Source organism: Buteo buteo, chromosome 1, assembly GCF_964188355.1.
Source record: "Buteo buteo chromosome 1, bButBut1.hap1.1, whole genome shotgun sequence".
Classification (NCBI taxonomy): Eukaryota; Metazoa; Chordata; class Aves; order Accipitriformes; family Accipitridae; genus Buteo; species Buteo buteo.
In genome coordinates, this window is record NC_134171.1 from 61319670 (window position 1) to 61338319 (window position 18650).

Below are 18650 nucleotides of genomic sequence, written 5' to 3' on the forward strand. Positions count from 1 at the left end.
CAGCCCCTTTGCACAGCATTTTAGTAAATGCTCATCTTTGGTGCAGATGCTTGTGCTGGCCAGGGGGTAATGCTTGGTGCAAATCCCTGCCTCTCTCCTGGATGCTTCTCTGTAGCTCTGAGGTGCTCATACTTTCTGTATAATTGCCTTTGGTTAGGGGACTTGTCCGGAAAGGAGGGACTGTGGATTTGATGGTTCCCTCAAAACACAGAGAAAGCTTATTTAGTGTTGAAATGTTTGTTTGGCATGGAATAATTCTATCTGAATTGGTCCAGAAAGATGAAACAGGTAAATGACTGGTCAACTAGTTAAGTTAACAAGATAGGTAGATTTGCACTTCCTCCTGACTGGACTCTTCCCTCCCCTGTAAATGCTTTTTAATCTTTTTTTTATTCTGTGCGCAGAGTCATGTTTGTCACTTGAAATATGACAAGCTGACTTGTCATATTTAAACACAACTTGCTTGTTAGTGTCGAAGTGGTTCTGAGCATGTGCAGAAACAACATGTAGCCCCACAAAAATAGGATGTTATGTTTTAATTTAATGTTACATTGGGATGTGTAAGGGGTCTGGGTAGTGTGAATATGAAATAGGAGTCAAAATACTGATTCTTGATTTAACTTCTTTAAACAAACTGATCTGCAGAGGACAATGTGTGTCTAAGATGGGATATGTTTTGAGATGGTTATTGTTCAGTGACCAGTTCTTGGGTATGGATAATGCATTGACCAAAAGCCATACTAAGGGCAAGTTTTCAGTAAACCTTTATGTAAATGGCCTGATAATGACTTCTGTTCACCTTGCTTATTTTATTATTCACTTCCCTATGTAGCTTCACTGTCTAAAGGACCTATGCAATCAGTGCATCTGTAATGGTTTTATTAAAGTTTAAATGTTTATACCAGGCTCAGTACTTCCTGAAGTAAATGTCTTTGGGTGACTATTGCACTCTGGGTAAAATGTTGATTATGTGCCCTAGACCAGAGACCCATTATAAATTCACATTACAAAGTATTCTGCTCTAGGCTATAGCTGTAATCTGATTGCCACTCCTTTCTTGACTTGCTGTGCATGTGCCCCAATATCCTTCACCTCCTGACTGAATGAAATTGTAATCGCCTACTCTTCTATTTAGCTGGGGGCAGAATTAAAGGCAGAAAACATAGGCAGCCAGAAGTGTCTGGGAGTGCACACTTGGGAAGGCAGAACCTACCAAGGGGTGAATTGAGTGGAGATTAAGCAAAGGTGCCACAGCCCAGAAGATCTTGGAAGAGACAAAGGGGAATGACGTTTAGAGAGCAAAGAGGAGGAGCTATAAAAGGAGAAACAACTGGTAACAAGCTGCCAGTTCTCTCTTATAGCCATGTCATGATGCATGGTGTGCTTACACCCCAGTACTGTCCAGTGCACCAGTAATACTTCAGTGAAATCTGTGAGGAATACAAACACGCTGTCTGAGCATGCAAGAGATGAGGTTAGAAAAGCCAATGTCCAGCTGGAATTGGATCTGGCAAGGGATGTCAAAAGTAATGAGAAGGGCTTCTATGAGGAGGTGGTGACAAGCAGGCATGGCCAGTGGTTATGTTAAAGGGCAGTCCTGCTTGAAAGAGAAGGGAAAGGGTGTCTGGCAAGGGAAGGGGCAGACTCAGAAGAACAGGGAGGTAAAGTAAGGCACACCAGTGGTTGTAAGTGTTGGATTTGGCTTGTCTGGTTCCCAGGATACTGCTTGGGTTGTTAAATCAACTGCCAATGAACAGTAATGCAAAAATACTACTGTGATAGTCATGGTGACCAGGATGGATGGTGATCCCCTTCAGCCTCACCTCAGATGTAATGCTGACCCTTTAAAGCACGTCTTTAAGAGGACTTTACTTGCACCTCATTTGGGAACCTGTCATTAAGCATTGAGTAAAGGGATATTCTCAACTGAGAAATAGCTTCCTCGGGATCACTCTGGATGTCTGTGTCAGAAGCAAAACTTATATCAAGGCACCTGAGTCTTGTAGCTTGATTGCAGTATTGCCTAACTGCTCCAGTTCTGTTAATGAAGGAACAGTTTTTCCTAGTAATGAGCAGAAGTCTGTCTGGAAGGCTTGCCACTTCATGGTAGCTAGACCCTCATTTTGGGAAGTTTGTGTATAAAAGGTGGCTGCTGATTTTTTGCCTCTTTCCATTTTTCAAAATCTAGCACAGGTAAGCTCTTTTGAATAGTATTTTGTTTGTAACTCTTGGATGGGGTAGGGAAAGAAACACTGAAAGCTGAGTGACAGTGGGAAACACATGTATTGTATGTCACTGGGCAATACTTGCGTCAGAATTTGTCACGTAAGGCACTCTGTCCCAGAAAGCTAGCCCTGATCCTACCTTGTCACTCTGGTTTTTTTTAAAAGTTACTTTAAAAAGCACATGTCAAAAAAATATTTATACTTGCTGAAGCACTTCTGAGTAGACACTGGAGTTTTGCAAGCGAAGTATTTCTGTTTGGAACACAAGGCCTACCTAAAGGCACAACTTGAACATTGCAAAGGAAGGAGAGAAATAAATATGTTCCTGCATTTCAAAATAAGTTGCAATTAGCTGATGGAAAGGACTCAAAGACTATAGCTGTGATCCAGATGCCATCTCAAGAATATAAATGAATGTGTTGGCAGCTGAAATTGCTAAGCATTTGCAAGTATTTGAGATATGAAGTGACTGACAATGATGTGATTTATTTAGGAAATCATTAGGGGTAGGTTGAAATAGAGAAGTCTGTATCAAATGGCTCTGCTTGGAGGAGCTAGGTGAGATGAAAGGGATTTGCTTTCCTCAAACAAGAGGAGAATGGACACAGTTGGCCTTGGTATGGAATACAGGGCAGTAGCTTGAGTTAACAGAAGTAGTCTGCCTATAATCAAAGAAATTCAGGGTAGCCATCCAGACTGCCCTTAGAAATTAAAGAAGGCATTATTGACCTTATGAAACATAGTTCAGGAAGGAACTGAGTTCTGGACAGTATTGTATGTAGGAGATTAATGTACTTCATTATTAAATGATACACTAATATAGTGATTTTCATCATTATATCCATTATTGTGTTTGTACCTTGAAAGAATGTGCATTTAATGAGTGAAGTGCTGAATGTGAACCCTTGAACTACAGTAATGTCCATATTTGTTAGCGTAGATCCTGATCCAAAATGACATGCTGGAAAAGGAAAAGTGAGAATGAAAAGCAAATGGATGCTCTAATAGCTTTTGAGCTTGATTCAGGTCTGCCACACACCTTCTGTGTGACCTTGAGCAAGTTACTCAAGGGCTAGGTTTTCACAAAGCACTCTGGTACTTGCAAATGTACCCAAGTCACTTGCCCGAGCTTGTGCAGTGTCTGCTAAAGCTCATGACTGAATGTCTTGAGGAGATAAGCCAGTTCCTCTTAATATCTGCTGATTCTTATTCTGATGCAAGAATAAGATAATTTCATTAATATTTTAAGAACATTGTCCCTGATCTAGAGGAGCCATAATCAATTCAGTAATTTTTGTCTGGATCTTTAACATCTCCTTTGCTTCTGTCTATCTGTTGCAGGAGTAGTAACGCTCCTCTTCCTCACAAGGGTGGGCTGGGAAGACTGATTCAAGAGCGTGAGGTGCTGAGCTATTGCAGTTAGTGGATGCACGTAAATAGCTTACGATGAGAAATGTGGAAGCGAGTCCATTATTAAATTTATACAGGGCTAACAATGTAATCAAATTAGCCTTTGCACTTTCTCCTGTGCTCCACTTTCTGCATTAGAAAATCTCCATAAATCTCTGCAAGCCATTTCACTTGTTCCCTTCAATGATCTCCTTTGCTGTGATGCAAAGAAACACCTCAATACTTGTTAAGTAGCGGGTGGACTGCAAGTACTGCCAGCTCTATCTGCTGCTACTCTCAGTGCTCACAAGCATGTACTTCCATGTCTGACCTGGATTATTTTGCTGATCAGTCAAATCCAGATTGGCATGCAAAATGATATACGTTGAGCCCTCCGGGCCAGGGACTGTTCCTTTGCTTGCAGGTGTACAGTGGGTTTTTAACACCTGGGATCTGGCTCCATGGGGTCACTACAGGGCAGTGAGAGAGGGGAGTCGTGACACAGCATTTGCAAATGGGAGAGTGCACTGCCAGGTCAGGGGCGTTGGGAAGAACTGTTTTCAGGACCAAGGGCTGGGGATGAAGCACTGCAAAATAAAATGCCAGGCTGAAATGTCATGCTTTCTCTAAGCCTTTTCTGACTGAAACAAATATTCACATGTTTTTCCCATGGATTTTCATGACTTTGGATCCAATTTCAGGCTGTAAATGAAGTGAGCAGATTTTCCTAAGTGCACAGTTGCCAGTAGCTCATGTGTTTTGTGCGGATGGCAAAAGACAAATCGGTGCCGAGACCATAGAAGTGGCTGGGTTGTGAACTTCCACAGGCAATGCTTTATTTACCACTTGCTCATTTTTCTTCATGCAAATACTGGTTCGTTGCTTAACATCTTGCTCTGCGCTGAAGTATGAAGGTTTCAGCAGTGACCGAGGGGCACAATCACTGATATACCTCGTCTGGCCAAGGGGTGGCCCACCTGCACTTGATGTTTAACTTTCCTGTCCCCGCTGGCTCTTGGTACGGATTGTTCTGTTGTCTGCTGGGGCTCTGACTATTGCTTTCTGCAGTCCTACACAGGCTGCTGTGGTGTTTGTTGAACACAGCCATTTTGTGTTAAAATTGTAGTTGCATTTATGGTACAAATCCAAATATATCTACTATGCAAAGCTGCTTAGCTGCTCCCAGATTGCTTTTAATATGCATTTAGTTTTTGAATAGAAGGTAATTCTTCTGTTTCAAGGGGCTTTGGAGGGGGGGAAACGACAAAAACTAATTACTAAATTTCACGAGGGTATTCCTTAAAGGTGTCATCTTCTCTGACTCTTTTGAAAGAAAAGGACTTTTCAAAGGAAAACAGAAATGTTTATATGCCTATCTAATTAAACAGTTTGTTGCATTACAGTGGGGCTTCTATTCCATCAATGCAATGAAGATGTGGCTTTCGTGGGACTGTTTACACTTAAATTTAAAGTATGAAATTGAATCTTTTCTCAGATGGCCCTATTGAATATGGAGATTCAATAAGTATTATGCCCTTACACTTCAGTAAAGGATAATGATACAGGGAATAGATTTGGTTGGCAGTTTTTGGTTCCCAAAATAATCTGAAGGATAGACTCATTTATTGTTCAAGTGTATCCTGTTGATGATAGGATAAACAGCACACTAATGAAATGAATTGGCAATGTGGAATTAGAAGCCAGTCAGAACACAGGAATTATATGAAGGGAACTACATACATGGGAGAGAAATTAAATTAAACTTGGAAAAATGACCTTTTGCATAGCTAAGTGAAATAATCCAAAATGCACTAACTCAAAAGATGTCTGGTTTAAAAAATAGTTTAAAATATGTGCAATAGCTGACAGCAAATTAGATATGAAGTGGTGAGTTAAACAGGGCAAAGCTGTCACTTCAGTTTCAGACACTATATGCAAAAGCAGTTTAGAGATAGTTGTTTATTATGGCTTTAGTATGATTACACTTCTGGGCACACTGCTATGAGGGAGATGTTGGGAAAACTGGAGGGAATTTGGAGTATAACAGTATTACTAACACTCTATAGGAATGACTCATGAGAAAAAGATATAAAGGATCAAATACAAACCTTAACTGAGTGATGATGAAGAGGCAATACTGTTTGCATAGGTGAAAAGGCATAAATGTAAGGGGCAGGAATGAATTAATGAGATGCAGGAAGAAAAATTGGAAACTAACACAAAATACAGGCTGGATATGGGGAGAAATGGCATGAGCCTGAGGTGGTTTATGTTCCTGAATCGTTTGCAACCCACACCTTGTGATTTTTACAGTGGATTCATTCAAAGCAATAAAAGATATAATCTGGTGGGAGATAGGATGAGATCCCATCAGATTGTCCAGTTTCTCTCTGATTACCCATCAAGGCTACCAGGAATGCTGCAGCACTTTGCTAAAATTTCTGTCCTCTCTTTAAGAGCCCACTGGGTGCACTGATGAGGCAAAAGGCAGGAGAGAATTGCCTGCTGCAGATTACTAGTAAGATTGGTGGCAAAACAGGGAGGAGAGTTGTAGAAGACTGAGCCCCCACCAAATAGGATCCACTAGACAGTGCATAAAGTTGCAATACCCTCTGTTTGGTGATAAGGCAATATCCCTTTTATAAGGCTGTATTTAGGGGGGTTTTATCAGTAATCAATGATGTCCTGGGAGATGAGGTTGGGACACTCTTCCTGTGCCACAGCCAGGGTGGAGAACAAACCAAACATCTTGGAATCAGAGCTGGTTTCCTGCAGGAAAAAAGGCAACTAGGGTCAAACCTAGAGCATGGTGGCTGTTCTTAAATAGCTTATGAATCATACGAAGCTCATCTCAGTGTTTCCTAGAAAATTATGATGTCACTAACATATCATCTGAAATGCCTCTAAATTATAAGCCTGGCAGTCCAAACAGCAGTTAATGACTGTCAAATAGCAGACAAAAATAGGAGACAAACAACAGTTTGACATGAGATTGTGATAAGAGACTTGTCAAGCTACAGCAGTCTTGCCCCTTGGCCAGTGGAGGCTCCCATCCACCTTGGCATTTTACTTGTTCTTTGCCATCTGATCCTTTTTACTATGCTAGCAAGGTGCTGTTTCTGATGTCGTTTTCCTGCATTGCCCTGATTTCTGGGTGGCAAAACTTACCACTGCTTCTACAGATGGCAAATCCCTAGAAATGAGTATACCACATGGTGCTACTCCCATCTTAAATCTGATGCAGGGCTGGGGTCAGATGTTCTCAGCTGTGATTTATCCCAGCTGAGGATCTGGCCATGCAGCTTCATGCAGGGGTGGTCTGATGGCAAACCTTAGCGCCTTTTGAACTGCAGACTAGTAGGATATTTGGATAGTGAATACCAGATGCATGCCATGCTTTTCATTTGGCTGGTAACTTTACTGATGTACTTCATGTTTTAAAGCAAAGCCCCTTCCGTGTCCTCCTGGTGGCAGTAAAAATGTTGACTAGCTTGAGGTAGAAAATCCTCCTGCAAAAGGAGCAAACGTTTTTGAAAATAATATGCATGTACATTTCAGGACTATGTTTGTATTTTGGGAGTAGCTGAGGTTTGCATATGGTGCAAGGGCACAGAGAAACACATTGTCCAGCTACTTATGAATAAAAAATGAGCAATGGTGGCTTATCGGCAGTTCCCCTGGTTGAAGACTACTTGTCCTCTTAAAGCTGGCTTTGGGGATTTTGCAATTTTAATTGCAACTTGTTTGGAGCCCTGGACCTGAGCCTTGCCCCCTGGAGAGAAAGCCTTTTGCAGGTGCTCAACTTTCCCTTACTGCTTTTATAATAAAAATGAACAGGCCAAAATCTTGGCAGTGGTGTGAAGTGGAGGAGGCAGCTCCAGGTGAGAGGGGTTTTGGTCAACCTTGACTTTCTGCTTCTGCACCTGCAAGGCTGGGGTTTTGTCTTTATTGGCTTATCTGGAGGTAGTCCCCTCAGGGGAAGAACTGGTATGGGAGAATGAACCTCCAAGAATTAATTTCTCATACTTTTGGGATTTATGTCTTTATTTTTTCAGGAAGATGAAGTGGGTGACAACTAGGGCTCTGACAGGTAAAAAACCTCAGTGAAAACTTCCATGAAACTAGTTGTCAGCACTGGATTCAAAGCTGTGCTCTGGTGGTGACCTGAGGTAAAATACACCTGAAAACCATCTTTCTATTGGCTCCATGATGGAGTTTCTGGCATTCTTGCTTCCCTGCCCGGGGACGAGCCTTCCTCTCAGGCTTGCCCGCCCTGTGACATCGCGGCTTCCCCCGCTCTGTGGGCTGGGGAGTTTTTGGGACCGGGACCCGTGCCGGCTGTGGGGAGAACCGGGGCTCCCCGTCCCCCCTCCGCGGGCTCCCGGGGGCCCGAGGGACGCCTCGCAGGGACGGCGCTGCCGCCCGCTCTCCCCCGCGGGCAGCGCGGGTCTGGGGGGGGGGGGGGGTTCCCGCAGGGCGGCCATTTTAGATGCGGTCCCCGCTGCGCCCCGGGGCGCCCTGAGGCGCGGCGGGCGCCGTCCCCCACACGGGATGGCGGCGACGGCGGCGGCGGCGGGTCCGCCCCGTCGGGGGCGTCTCCGCGGCGGCGCGGGGCCACCTCCCCCATCCCCGCCCCCGGCTCCCCAGTCGCGTCGGCGGCTGGACGGGAGCGGAGCTGAGCCGAGCCGCGCTGCCAGCCCGCCCCGTCCCGTCCAGTCCTGAGCCGACCCGAGCGGGCAGCGCCGGGGGGGAGCCGCCGCCGCCGCCGCCGCCGCCCCATGCGCTGAGGGGCGGCGGGATGGGGCCGCGGGGCGCCGGCGGCTGGGCCGGCCGCGCCGGGGCGCCGGCTCCCGGTTGGACGTGCCTCCTGCCGTTGCTGCTGTGCGCCGCGCTCCGGAGTCTGCTAGCCAGCCCCGGCAGCGAGGGTGAGCGGGGACGGGGCGGACGGGCCGTCGGGGCAGCGCCCGCCGAGGAGGGGCGGGGGGGGCTGCCCGGCGGTGCGCTGCCTCGGGCTCATCTGACTCGATTCGGGGACTTTGGGGGGGCGGCGAAGGGGGGCTCTGCCGGCGGGGAGGCGGATGCCGCGCCGGGGGAAGCGGGCGACGCCGGCCGGTGGGGCTGGCGGGGTCCCGGGGAAGGGAGGCGGCAGCGGCCGCTGCGCGCCCCGCGGGTGTCGGGAGCGGGGGAGGCAGCGCTGCCTCAGGGCGCGGGCGGGCTTGCACGGGTGGTTTTGCACAGATGCCTTGGCACGGGCGCGTCTTGCAGTGGGTTTTTTTTCTTTTTCTTTTTTTTTTTTTTTTCGGGGGGTGGTGTTGCATAGGTGCCTTTGCACGGGTGGGTTTGCACGGCTGTGTTTCCGAGCGGTTTAGCGCCGGGGGAGTAGCACAGGTGCATTCCCGCGGGTGGGTTTGCTGAGCTTTGCACGGCTGTAACTGCAGGGCTTAGTTTGCACAGGGCCGGGGGTGGGGGGGGTCTTGCGGGGGTGCGGGCAAGCGGGGCCGGGAGCGGGACCGGGGCTCGGGGAGGCTCCCGCTGGGCAGCCGTGCAAGCGCTGGCCGCAGTGCGCTTACTTCGTGACTTAAAATACATGTATAAAAGAGGAGGGGAAGCCGCGGAGGTGCCGGTAGTTAACCCGCAACGCAGCGGAGCGCGGCCGCTGGGCACGGATTTTTTTATACGTTTCATCTCTGTGAGGCCGATAGCCAAAAACATGTGTCCAGGCTTCTTGTCTAGCGGGGTACTTCCAGGCTTTCAAACCGGACTGTGGTGTTTTGTTGGGTTTTTTCTATTTTTTTTTTTTTTTTATACGTGGTGCGGGCACTGCTTGGGGCTTTTTATTATTATGTTGGGATCCGAGGGCAGAGCTGTAATGGGAAAGCAATGGGTGGAGAAGTTCAGCATCTGAAGGGGATGCCGGCGGCTCGTACGTAGCAGGCTTCATGATGCACCGTAATTATTTGTGAAACTCCTTTAGAGGGAGGAGGTATGCAGGGGTTGGTGAAGGAAAACCGTACCAGAATTTCAAAGATGTGGCCTGAGGTAACCAGCTAGCTGTAATTTATTTTGGAGACCGAGAATGATGTGAATTGCAGTTTTCTTAAAAGAAAAAAAAAAAGTGCAGAGGAAGGGGAAAATACTGTTCCTCTGTGTGTGAAGATATCAAATGTTCGGGAAGTGCGTTGGTTTGGGGGATGATGGAAATGGCTTTGGCTTTGCCTTGGTTAGATAACAGTGGGCCCAATCCTTCTGCCCCCACGCCATTTCGCGTGATTTCACCCATGGGAGCAATGCTGGGGAGGTGGTGTGGCTGCTTTTGAAGGGCTTTCCCTGTTACTCACCTGCCTTTTGGGAGGCACACTCTCCTGTGCGCTCCGGTGTGCCCCGATATGGTGCCAAGAGCCTGGCAGATGCTCTGAGCCCCGTCTCGGTCCTCAGTCATCCTTGCCAGTTCTTGGAAAAGCTGGATAGTACTGATGGAGTCAATGGGACCGTTTGAGCGTTAGAGGTGTCTCTGCACAATCAGGCAGCTGCAGAATAAGACTTTTACACAATAGGAAGCAGTACTGGAAAGGATTAATGAAGCTACCTAGCAAACAGGTCTAGTGGCACCTTTACAGGGAGGTTGCAGGGGAATATTACAGTAATGATGAGCAGCGCGAGCGCTTGCTTCACGGTCTCTCTCCCCCTACTTTTCTGACTGCTGCTCTCTAATATCTGTCTCTTCAGTAAATGCAAAGCTAAAAGACTGCTGGTAGGAGGGGTCTGACTGTGGACCTGAACTTATTCAATAACAGCTGTCCTTCCCTGCTAGGAGATTTATTTGTAAACAAGCATTATTTGACAAGCGCTTCTCACAGCATGTCTCCTTTGCCAATTACTACTGAACGGCTCTGCTTCTGGGAATGGCTCACCCTGCAGTACGTGAAGCCTAATGCATGAGAAACCTCAGATGCTGAAGTCCGCCTGCCTAGCCGTATGCCGCTGACACTTGTCACTGGTTTGGGTTTGAAAAGTTCACTTTGGCTGCTTCTGGGCTCTGATGAGAGAGATCCTTCCCTGGGGTTAGTTGTCATATTCAGCTGGTTGGGAACTTTACTTTTGCTTGGAGAGAGGTAGCCATCTTAGACCTGGGAATAATATTTTCAAAAGTTGGTGGTATTGGTTTTTCTGGGTTTTGTTTTTTATTTTCCCTCATTCTACTCACCATGGGTTAAACAACTAGTCGATACCCTGTGCTGTGTAGGTATGTAACGTATGTAGTTGCATAGAGGATGATAAATTCTCACAATTACTTTTTCCTTTAACCCTGCATCACATTTTTTGTTTCTCTAAATCTTACTGTAATAGACAGTGACTTTGTTGGATAAGATACATGCAGTTAACAGTTCACAGTGCATGATTTTCTGTTTTACCCTATAATGGAGGGACACTTAGGGAACATGCTTTAAAAATCTAGGTTAAGATTTGGAGGGGGGAAAAAAAAAAGGTAAATTCAGTGTTTGGGTTCCTTAGCATGGAAGTAGCTTTTTTTGCAAGGGCAGCTAAGCTTCAGAAGCTCCTGCCATTTTTATGGGGAAGTATTGAGTGCCCAGCCTGTATCATAAACCTGGTCACCTTCATAGATATCTCTAGTTATGGATTGAAGGATATACATTGGGAAAACTGAATTATTTTTTTCCAGGTTTTCCTATAATAGGAAAATAAAATGGATTTTGATTTCAATCACCTTTTCTCAGTTTATATATTAAAAGCAAAACATGTAGTGCAGGATGAAGACTCAATGCTATTTCATGCATTTTCAAGTGTTGTTTAGCCGTTATTTTTAACTCTTTAGCAGAGTTCATTGATTAGAACCAGAGATTTTCTTCTTCTCTTTGAATACTTTTAGAAATTCAGGAATTAGTCACAAAGAAAATATTCCAAGGAGTACACTGAAAATATTACACAATTCTGAAGTGCTGGTATTTCAGAAGTGCATTATTACTTTAAAATACATTCCCTATAATAATAGGGTGTGTGAGAGGCAGCCCTGCAATATGCGACTAGGCTTCCTGTACCTCCTTTAGTTTAAAAATGCATGTGTTTTAAATCTTTCTGTTGTAAGTACTAGGGTTTGGGAAGTGGCTTATATAAATTGTTTATGTAAAACACAGAATGAATGAAGCAATTGTTTAAAGACACATTCTGCCTCCCCCCCCCCCCCCCCCCCCAAACTTCATGATTTGTTACTCATTGCCTGTGGATTTGGATTGGTTTGCAGATCTCATTTGGACGTCACCCAGATGACCTTAAAAAGTGTCATGTGGGCAAATTATTAAAAGAATGGAGTACATCATATCTGATTGCTTGTAACAAAGTAACTCCACAACATGCTTGCATAATGTCATTAAATACAAAGTATATTTCATTTTAGGGCTTTCCAGGAGAAGTAAGTGGTGATGAGGCAGTGCTGTAACAAGGAAGTATATTGTTAAGCAAATGAAAAGAAATACAGTTTGAGATAATGACATTGACTTAAACAGACAAAGGTGAGAGAGACAAAATCAGTCCTACTTTGTAATGTGTTGTGTTTAAGACTAGAAGAATATTCTTTAGGTACAAACTCCTGCATTTGGTCCTCTTCCTCTTAATTCTTTCAGGGTTTTTTGAAGCTAGCTTTATCTTAATGTATTATTTTAAATTTGAATGAATGAATAAATGAGTACAATTAAAGGGGTGGGTCTGGTGCAGGCAAAAATAAAGGAAGGTTGTAATTTGCAGATTATTCATGCCAGAGCCTGGAATGAGCCTACCTGTTCTCAGTTTATTGACTTGTGTGTGTATTGTTTCATACTGACGTATAATTTCTGTGTCATGGCACACTGGATAAATACGTATTTAGGTATAACATCACAATGTTTATCTTTAATCAGTGAATGAAGTCTTTTTCAAGGAGGCTTTTTTCTGTATTTAGTAGAAGCAGGTGTGAAAATAGTCTTAATTTTCATATTGATGTATTTCAATTAGTCTAATGCTTTGGGTAAAAATACGCATGATCAGAACATTTTGCTTATTAGGTTGTTCTTAGTAGCTTGGCTTTCTATGTCATGCATTCACACAGCTATTGCATTTTGTGTAATTCTGTAGGTACTAAGTACTGCTAGCAGGCATGTACCTTGTGTATGCAGGACGGGTAAGTTTGGACACATTTCAGTCTGCTCACAGTGCTTTGTAAGGAGGCTTTGAGGAGTTGCGTGTTCTTTACTTCACGTATTGGAATGGTTCCCTGTGTGCTTTCCATGATAGCAGAGCATATCCTTAGTGCTGTGTGTTTATTTTACTCACAGGAGTAATCCCATTAACTTTTAAATTTACTGCAGTGGAATTACTGGTATGAGGAAGGACAGCTCATGTCTAATGGTCTTTTTGGGATCAGTCTGATGTGTGATGTATGGCTTTTCAAGAGGTTTAGAATGACTCAATCATGGCTTTAAAATGGAAACCACTATCCTTTTGACAGTAAAACAACATTTGAAACGCAGCATTTTTAAGTATATGACTAAAAGCATTGCTGCCTAGTGACACATGTTTAAAAAAAAGGAAATAAACTATAGCGAAGATTGACTCCAAGATAGTACCTGTTTCCTTTTGAAGTTTACCTTAAAAATTGTAACAAATAGTGGAAAACAGGCAAACTGTCTTAAGCAGAACCACTGACAGACTGTCTGCTTATAGTATCGTAAATGTTGACACCGTAAGTTGATGTATAAAGCAGCTATTTGCACTTCAATTTACAGATGGGTAAACTGGCAGGTACCATGGGAGGAAAGGAAGAGTTGGCAGGCTTGTCTGACAGCTTCTTCCCCCTCCGCTATTAATTCTCCCACTGTTGCCTCACTTTTTAGCTCCAGTATATGGTCCGTCTCCATGTCTGCTGTTCTTTCTGTTAAATAAGAAAACAACCCTTGCCTGTAAAGAAATGTTTATTCTTTGCACTAAAATACAAAGTGTTTTGCAGAAGGCTCGGGGTGGGGGAAGGTGGGAGCAGGACTTTGTAAAATCTGGCAGAAATTGCAAAGCCAGGACAGTTTAATATGTGGTGCCTTGCTCTCTGATCTCACTGGTTTTATGCTTTATTGTTCTGAGGATTTCTGTGCTGCTTCTGCAGGAATCCTTGTTTCCGCCACATGCTGAGTGAGCGCAGAGCCCTTGACCCGGGAATGTCCAGCTGAGATTGCTCAGCTGAGTGGTGATGTTGGGCCCTGTTGGCTTTAGGGTCTTGAGCAGAAGTGGGACTGTTAGTTCCCCCCAGTCTTTCTGTCTTGGAGCTACATTTTTAGTGGTCTGTTCCTGTAAGTGTGCCGGTATGTATATCCTTAAATAGAGATGAGCTTTAAGCACTGATCAGGGATGTCAGGGAAGTGAGACCCTGCCCCAAAATAAGAAAACAAACTTTTTTTTTAACATTCTCACTTCCTCCTTAGGAGATATATCTAAATCTGTATGTGGTTCAAGGGCAAAATGAGATGTAAAAAAACCAAACACACACAGATTGGTCACTTGGTAGAAGCACTGAATTTCTTAGTTAAGTGCTCAGTTCTATGGAGGAAAGAGTATTTAGTGCAGCTCTTCAGCAGATACTCAGCCTACTATCCATTAAAAAGGTTTTAAAAAAAAGGAAAGAATCTTGTGCTTATAGTAAAACATCTAAGCAGAATTAAAATATCTGTCATAAGTGCACCTTTCTTATTTACCGTAAGTGCTGGTGAGAGATAGGGCCTCATTCCAACCAGGATGGACTTAAGCTAGGTATTTTTCTTTACTCAGAGAATGTTGCAGAAATACTGTGTTAATGATTGCATTGGAATGAACAATTTTTTTTATAACTTACTCTTTACTAAACTAATTTTCTCTGATCTCTGCTGTAAAATTGCTGCATATTTTAAAAGCTTGTAGAGAATCTTTTTCTCCTTTGAAAACACATTTTGTTCTTAAGATGTCCCTGGTTTTGGCACAGGCAGAACAGAGAGATGGATTGTCCTCTACGTTCACATCATGCCTGTCCCTCCTTCTGCTCTGTGACTGTCTGGACATTGAGGTGACAGGTTTTGCTGAGGTGAAAGTGTGTGCTGCCCCAGTTGCTTTCACGGCTGTCTGTATTGGTGAACTTGAGCACTGGCCTTCAGTAGCTTAGGTCTCTCTGGGGATTTGTTACCATTTTAGTTGTCTCTTTGACCTATTATATCTCTTACGGTCTCAGTTTTGGTATTTGCTATGGCTTTGGTCAGTGCAGTATCTGAGCCTCTCCGAAGGTTTAATGCGCTTAGCCTCTCAGAAGTAGAAAGCAGTTATCCCTGTCTTCTGCAAGAAAGCTAGTTGAGAGGAGACAGTCAGGAGGAGATGTAAGCACTGCAATTCACAGCACTTGACTTCTAGGTTTGGGAGGTGATGGATGGGTGGCTGCTTGCAGAGGTCCAGTGTCATGTTGCCTGCTGTGGACAAGGGTGCTGTGACCTGCAGGCTGCCCTGGGCTGTGTGTAGAAGCAGGAAGGCTGTGCTAATGCTTTGCAAAGAGGACTAAAGATGCTTTGGGCCAGAATAATTGGCATGGGAGCATTCAGTGCATGCTGCGACTGTCTCACTGGGGGTGTTGGTGGTGGCAAACACCCTCCTTTTCTCTCCCTCTTCCCTGGTATTTGAGTTGTGCAGGAGGTATGTTAGGAGGACTTTGACCAGGTAGAGCTGCTCAGGTGACCGCTACCTGGTAGGATGGGAGATGCCTCCTGGAGAAGGTGATGTAGCGTGTACTAACACAGCAGATCAGGGAATACTTGCATGAGCTGGTCTGGCAGCCCTGAGGAATAAGGTGAGTCCTGCCTGTTCTCTTCCCTCTGGCAAGCTCCTGAGCATCAGCGGGGGTGCAGCTGGCATGCTCCTGAGTAAACTGTGCCTTGGGGGTATGCATGGAGAGGAAACAGTCTCCTGCAGAAGTTGAGAGGTTCTAGTTTAGGTGGCTGTGTAGCAGGTATTGAGTCTGTAGGAGAGAGGGTAGGACCCTGGGCTTGCAGGCTTTCATGTCAGCTACTTCATTTTGGTGCAGAGGGCAGCACTGAAGTGTCTTGCCAAGGTATTAACTCCTGGGTTCTCTAACCTGGATCACTTAATGTTAGAAAGAGGTCAGAATGACCAGTTTGAACTTTGTAATTCTCTGAGGGGATAGAGAAGCACCTGGGAGGAAATTAATCATTCAGCATCAGTAATGTGCATTTCATGATGTTTCTGTGTAGAGTTGTATCACTTTTTAAACTGTTTTGCATGTCCCAAACCAGTGAAACTACTTGGGGGAATTATCTGTGTACTTGCCTTTGTAAGTTAATTTCTCAAAAAACCTCAGTCATTTAGGTTTATTCATCTTTGATTTAGTAATGTTCACATTCATTTTTTTTCATAAAATGTGTTGGCAATGTGCTGTTCCCCCTAGCAACCTCCACCTTCTTCCCTTAACAGAAATAGAAGGGATAAATTGTCAACTCCCCCCCGAAAAGCCAATAGATCATCTTAAACATTTTTTTTTGCTCCCAAATGCTGTCTAAGCATTATGTCAGTTCCTTTTTTTCTGCTTGAGTGAACTCAGTGGTGGCAGAGCAGTCATTATTGTCAACACGAAGGCTTTATTGGTGATGGACAGTGAGGTCTTGAGTCCACTGGTAGTGAAAGCTGACAGCCTTGACACTCTGGGTGTGTCTGTGCCAAGTTTCTTTACTTTTTTTAAGTTTAGTTGCATGCATGTCCTGATTTTGGCTGGGATAGAGTTAATTTTCTTCCTAGTAGCTGGTATAGTGCTATCTTTTGAGTTTGGTGTGAGAATAAGATTGATAACACACAGATGTTTTCAGTTGTTGCTGAGTAGTGTTTAGACTAAGTCAAGGATTTTTCAGGTTCTCATGCCCAGCCAGCAAGAAGGCTGGAGGGGCACAAGAAGTTGGGAGGGGACACAGCCAGGGCAGCTGACCCAAACTGGCCAAAGGAATATGCCACACCATGTGACGTCATGCCCAGTATATAAACTGGGGGGAGTTGGCTGGGGGGGACAGGGGCTGGGAGCAGATCGCTGCTTAGGAAATACTGGGCATCAGTCAGTGGGTGGTGAGCAATTGCATTGTGCATCACTTGTTTTCTATATTCCAGTTATTTCTATTATTATTATGGTCATTTTGTTATTATTATCATAATCATTATTATTATGGTCTTCCTTTCTGTCCTATTAAACTGTCTTTATCTCAACCCATGAGTTTTACTTTTTTCAATTGTTTCCCCCTTCCCTCTGGGTGCGGGGGGAGTGAGCAAGCAGCTGTCTGGTGCTTAGTTGCTGGCTGGGGTTAAACCATGACAGTGCATAACAGAATTTGATCTCCATGTCTTTTAGGATACCTTTTAGGAATGGAGACCATATTGCTTTTAGTTGGTAATGCTCTGATTTAGGGAATAAGGTGAGAATTCACCTCAGCACTGCCAGCAGGTGTTTTGATTGCATTGGGAAGCTGTTGGGATTTTAGGGCTTGACTTTATGTGTGTGCTTACTAAGGTGCTTGCTTTAAGTAGGGTCTTGAAACTGTCTGCCTCCTTCAGTGGCTTGCAGATGCCTTGGCAGTGGTTGGAGACCCTGGGTTCTGCAGACAGCACTGGTATTTTGTTTCTCCACACAGGCTGGTTGTCAGGTTGCTGGTTGCAGGTGCTGGTTGTATCTTGCCTTCAGTGGAAGCTGCTTTTTCATTCTTAATGGCAGGGTGATACATGCCCAGATGGTTTCCCCAAAAGATTTGTGCTGCAGCCAGCTTGGAGATCTGCTATTGTGTTGGTACAGTGTTGTTTCCAGTGAATCTTATGAGTGGGGCTGGAAGCATTTTGCTGACTTTCTTCACAGTGAATAAATCATTTTCAATTAAATGGTGATTTTGGTGGGAATGGGAGTGTTTGCCATTAAAAAAAAAAAAAAAGCAAACCATGCTGGAGTTAAGTTTCCAGGCACTTTGGTGTCAAGCTAATAATCTCCTGACCACTTCTGCTTTTAAGTTATGTATAGTGGGAGAAACAAATGACTGCCTCTTGTCTTGAGTGCAAGTCCTTGTAAGGAAAAAATCTGCAGTTTCCTATTTGTTTTAGTGGGTCCAGTTATTGAAGTGAGCTTTAGGTCCCACTCACTGGTGCTACGGCCAGTGGTGTTCCTGCAAGGGAAAAATGCAGCCAACCCGAAGAACTTTGTCAAAGGGCAATATCGCACCGCTTGTAAACAGTATGTTCAGACAAATTACAGATGTAATGCAGAAATTACTGGGTAGAATTTTCTGGCTGATGTTATGGTTGCAGTTGTCCATCTGGCCTTAGAAACCTATGAATCTGTGATGCAGATTCTAGCGTTTTGGCTCTTGCTGTAAAAGGGAATCATGAGAAAACTTGGAGCAGAATGAAGCCAACATAATAAAATATAAATCTGCAGTTAATATTAGTTTGTGAGTTCATTAAGTAGTGTATATTTTCTTCCTCCAGTGGGCTATAAATAATAGGTACTGCTACAGCTTGCACTCTGCTTTAGTTTGTTTCCACTGATGGAAATGTTTCAGAGGTTCTTGCCTGTGTGTTTTGTCCCAACTCAGTGTAGCTAATTAATTGAAAACATCTGCTCCCTGATGACTTTGATTTCTTTCAAGAGTTTTTTTTATTTGTTTTTGCTTTCTTGGATTATTTTTGACTGTCACTTGTTGGAGCGCCTTGGATTTATACTTTTTGAAGAAATACTTGGCACAACAGGGAAAACAGTTGGAAAATGAATGGTAACAATACTGCAATAAAACCAGTGAAGATTTATGAAGCAGGAAGACTTTGACTCATGATGATGAAGAGTCCTCTGCAGTCAGTGTGTCTTGGTAGTGCTGTGAACTCCAGTAGTGCAGGAGGAAAGATGGGGAGGTATGCAGTGTAAAAGGAGAAACCAGCTCCGTTAATGATGATGTGTTTGGCAGCTATACACCCTGCCTTGGGCAGAGGGAAAGAGGAGGA

General features: G+C 44.3%; 1 protein-coding gene across 8 annotated transcripts in view; it reads left to right on the forward strand.

Annotated features, from left to right (window-relative positions):
* The first annotated feature begins 8284 nt into the window (after positions 1–8284).
* Positions 8285–18650, forward strand: part of EPHA5 (EPH receptor A5) — a 200034-nt gene continuing 189668 nt past the window's right edge. For all 8 annotated transcript variants that reach the window (XM_075033393.1, XM_075033403.1, XM_075033420.1 and 5 more), the window contains exon 1: positions 8285–8539. In XM_075033393.1, coding sequence (XP_074889494.1) covers positions 8413–8539 — 127 coding nt within the window. In that variant the 5' untranslated portion in view covers positions 8285–8412. The remainder of the gene's footprint in view (positions 8540–18650) is intronic.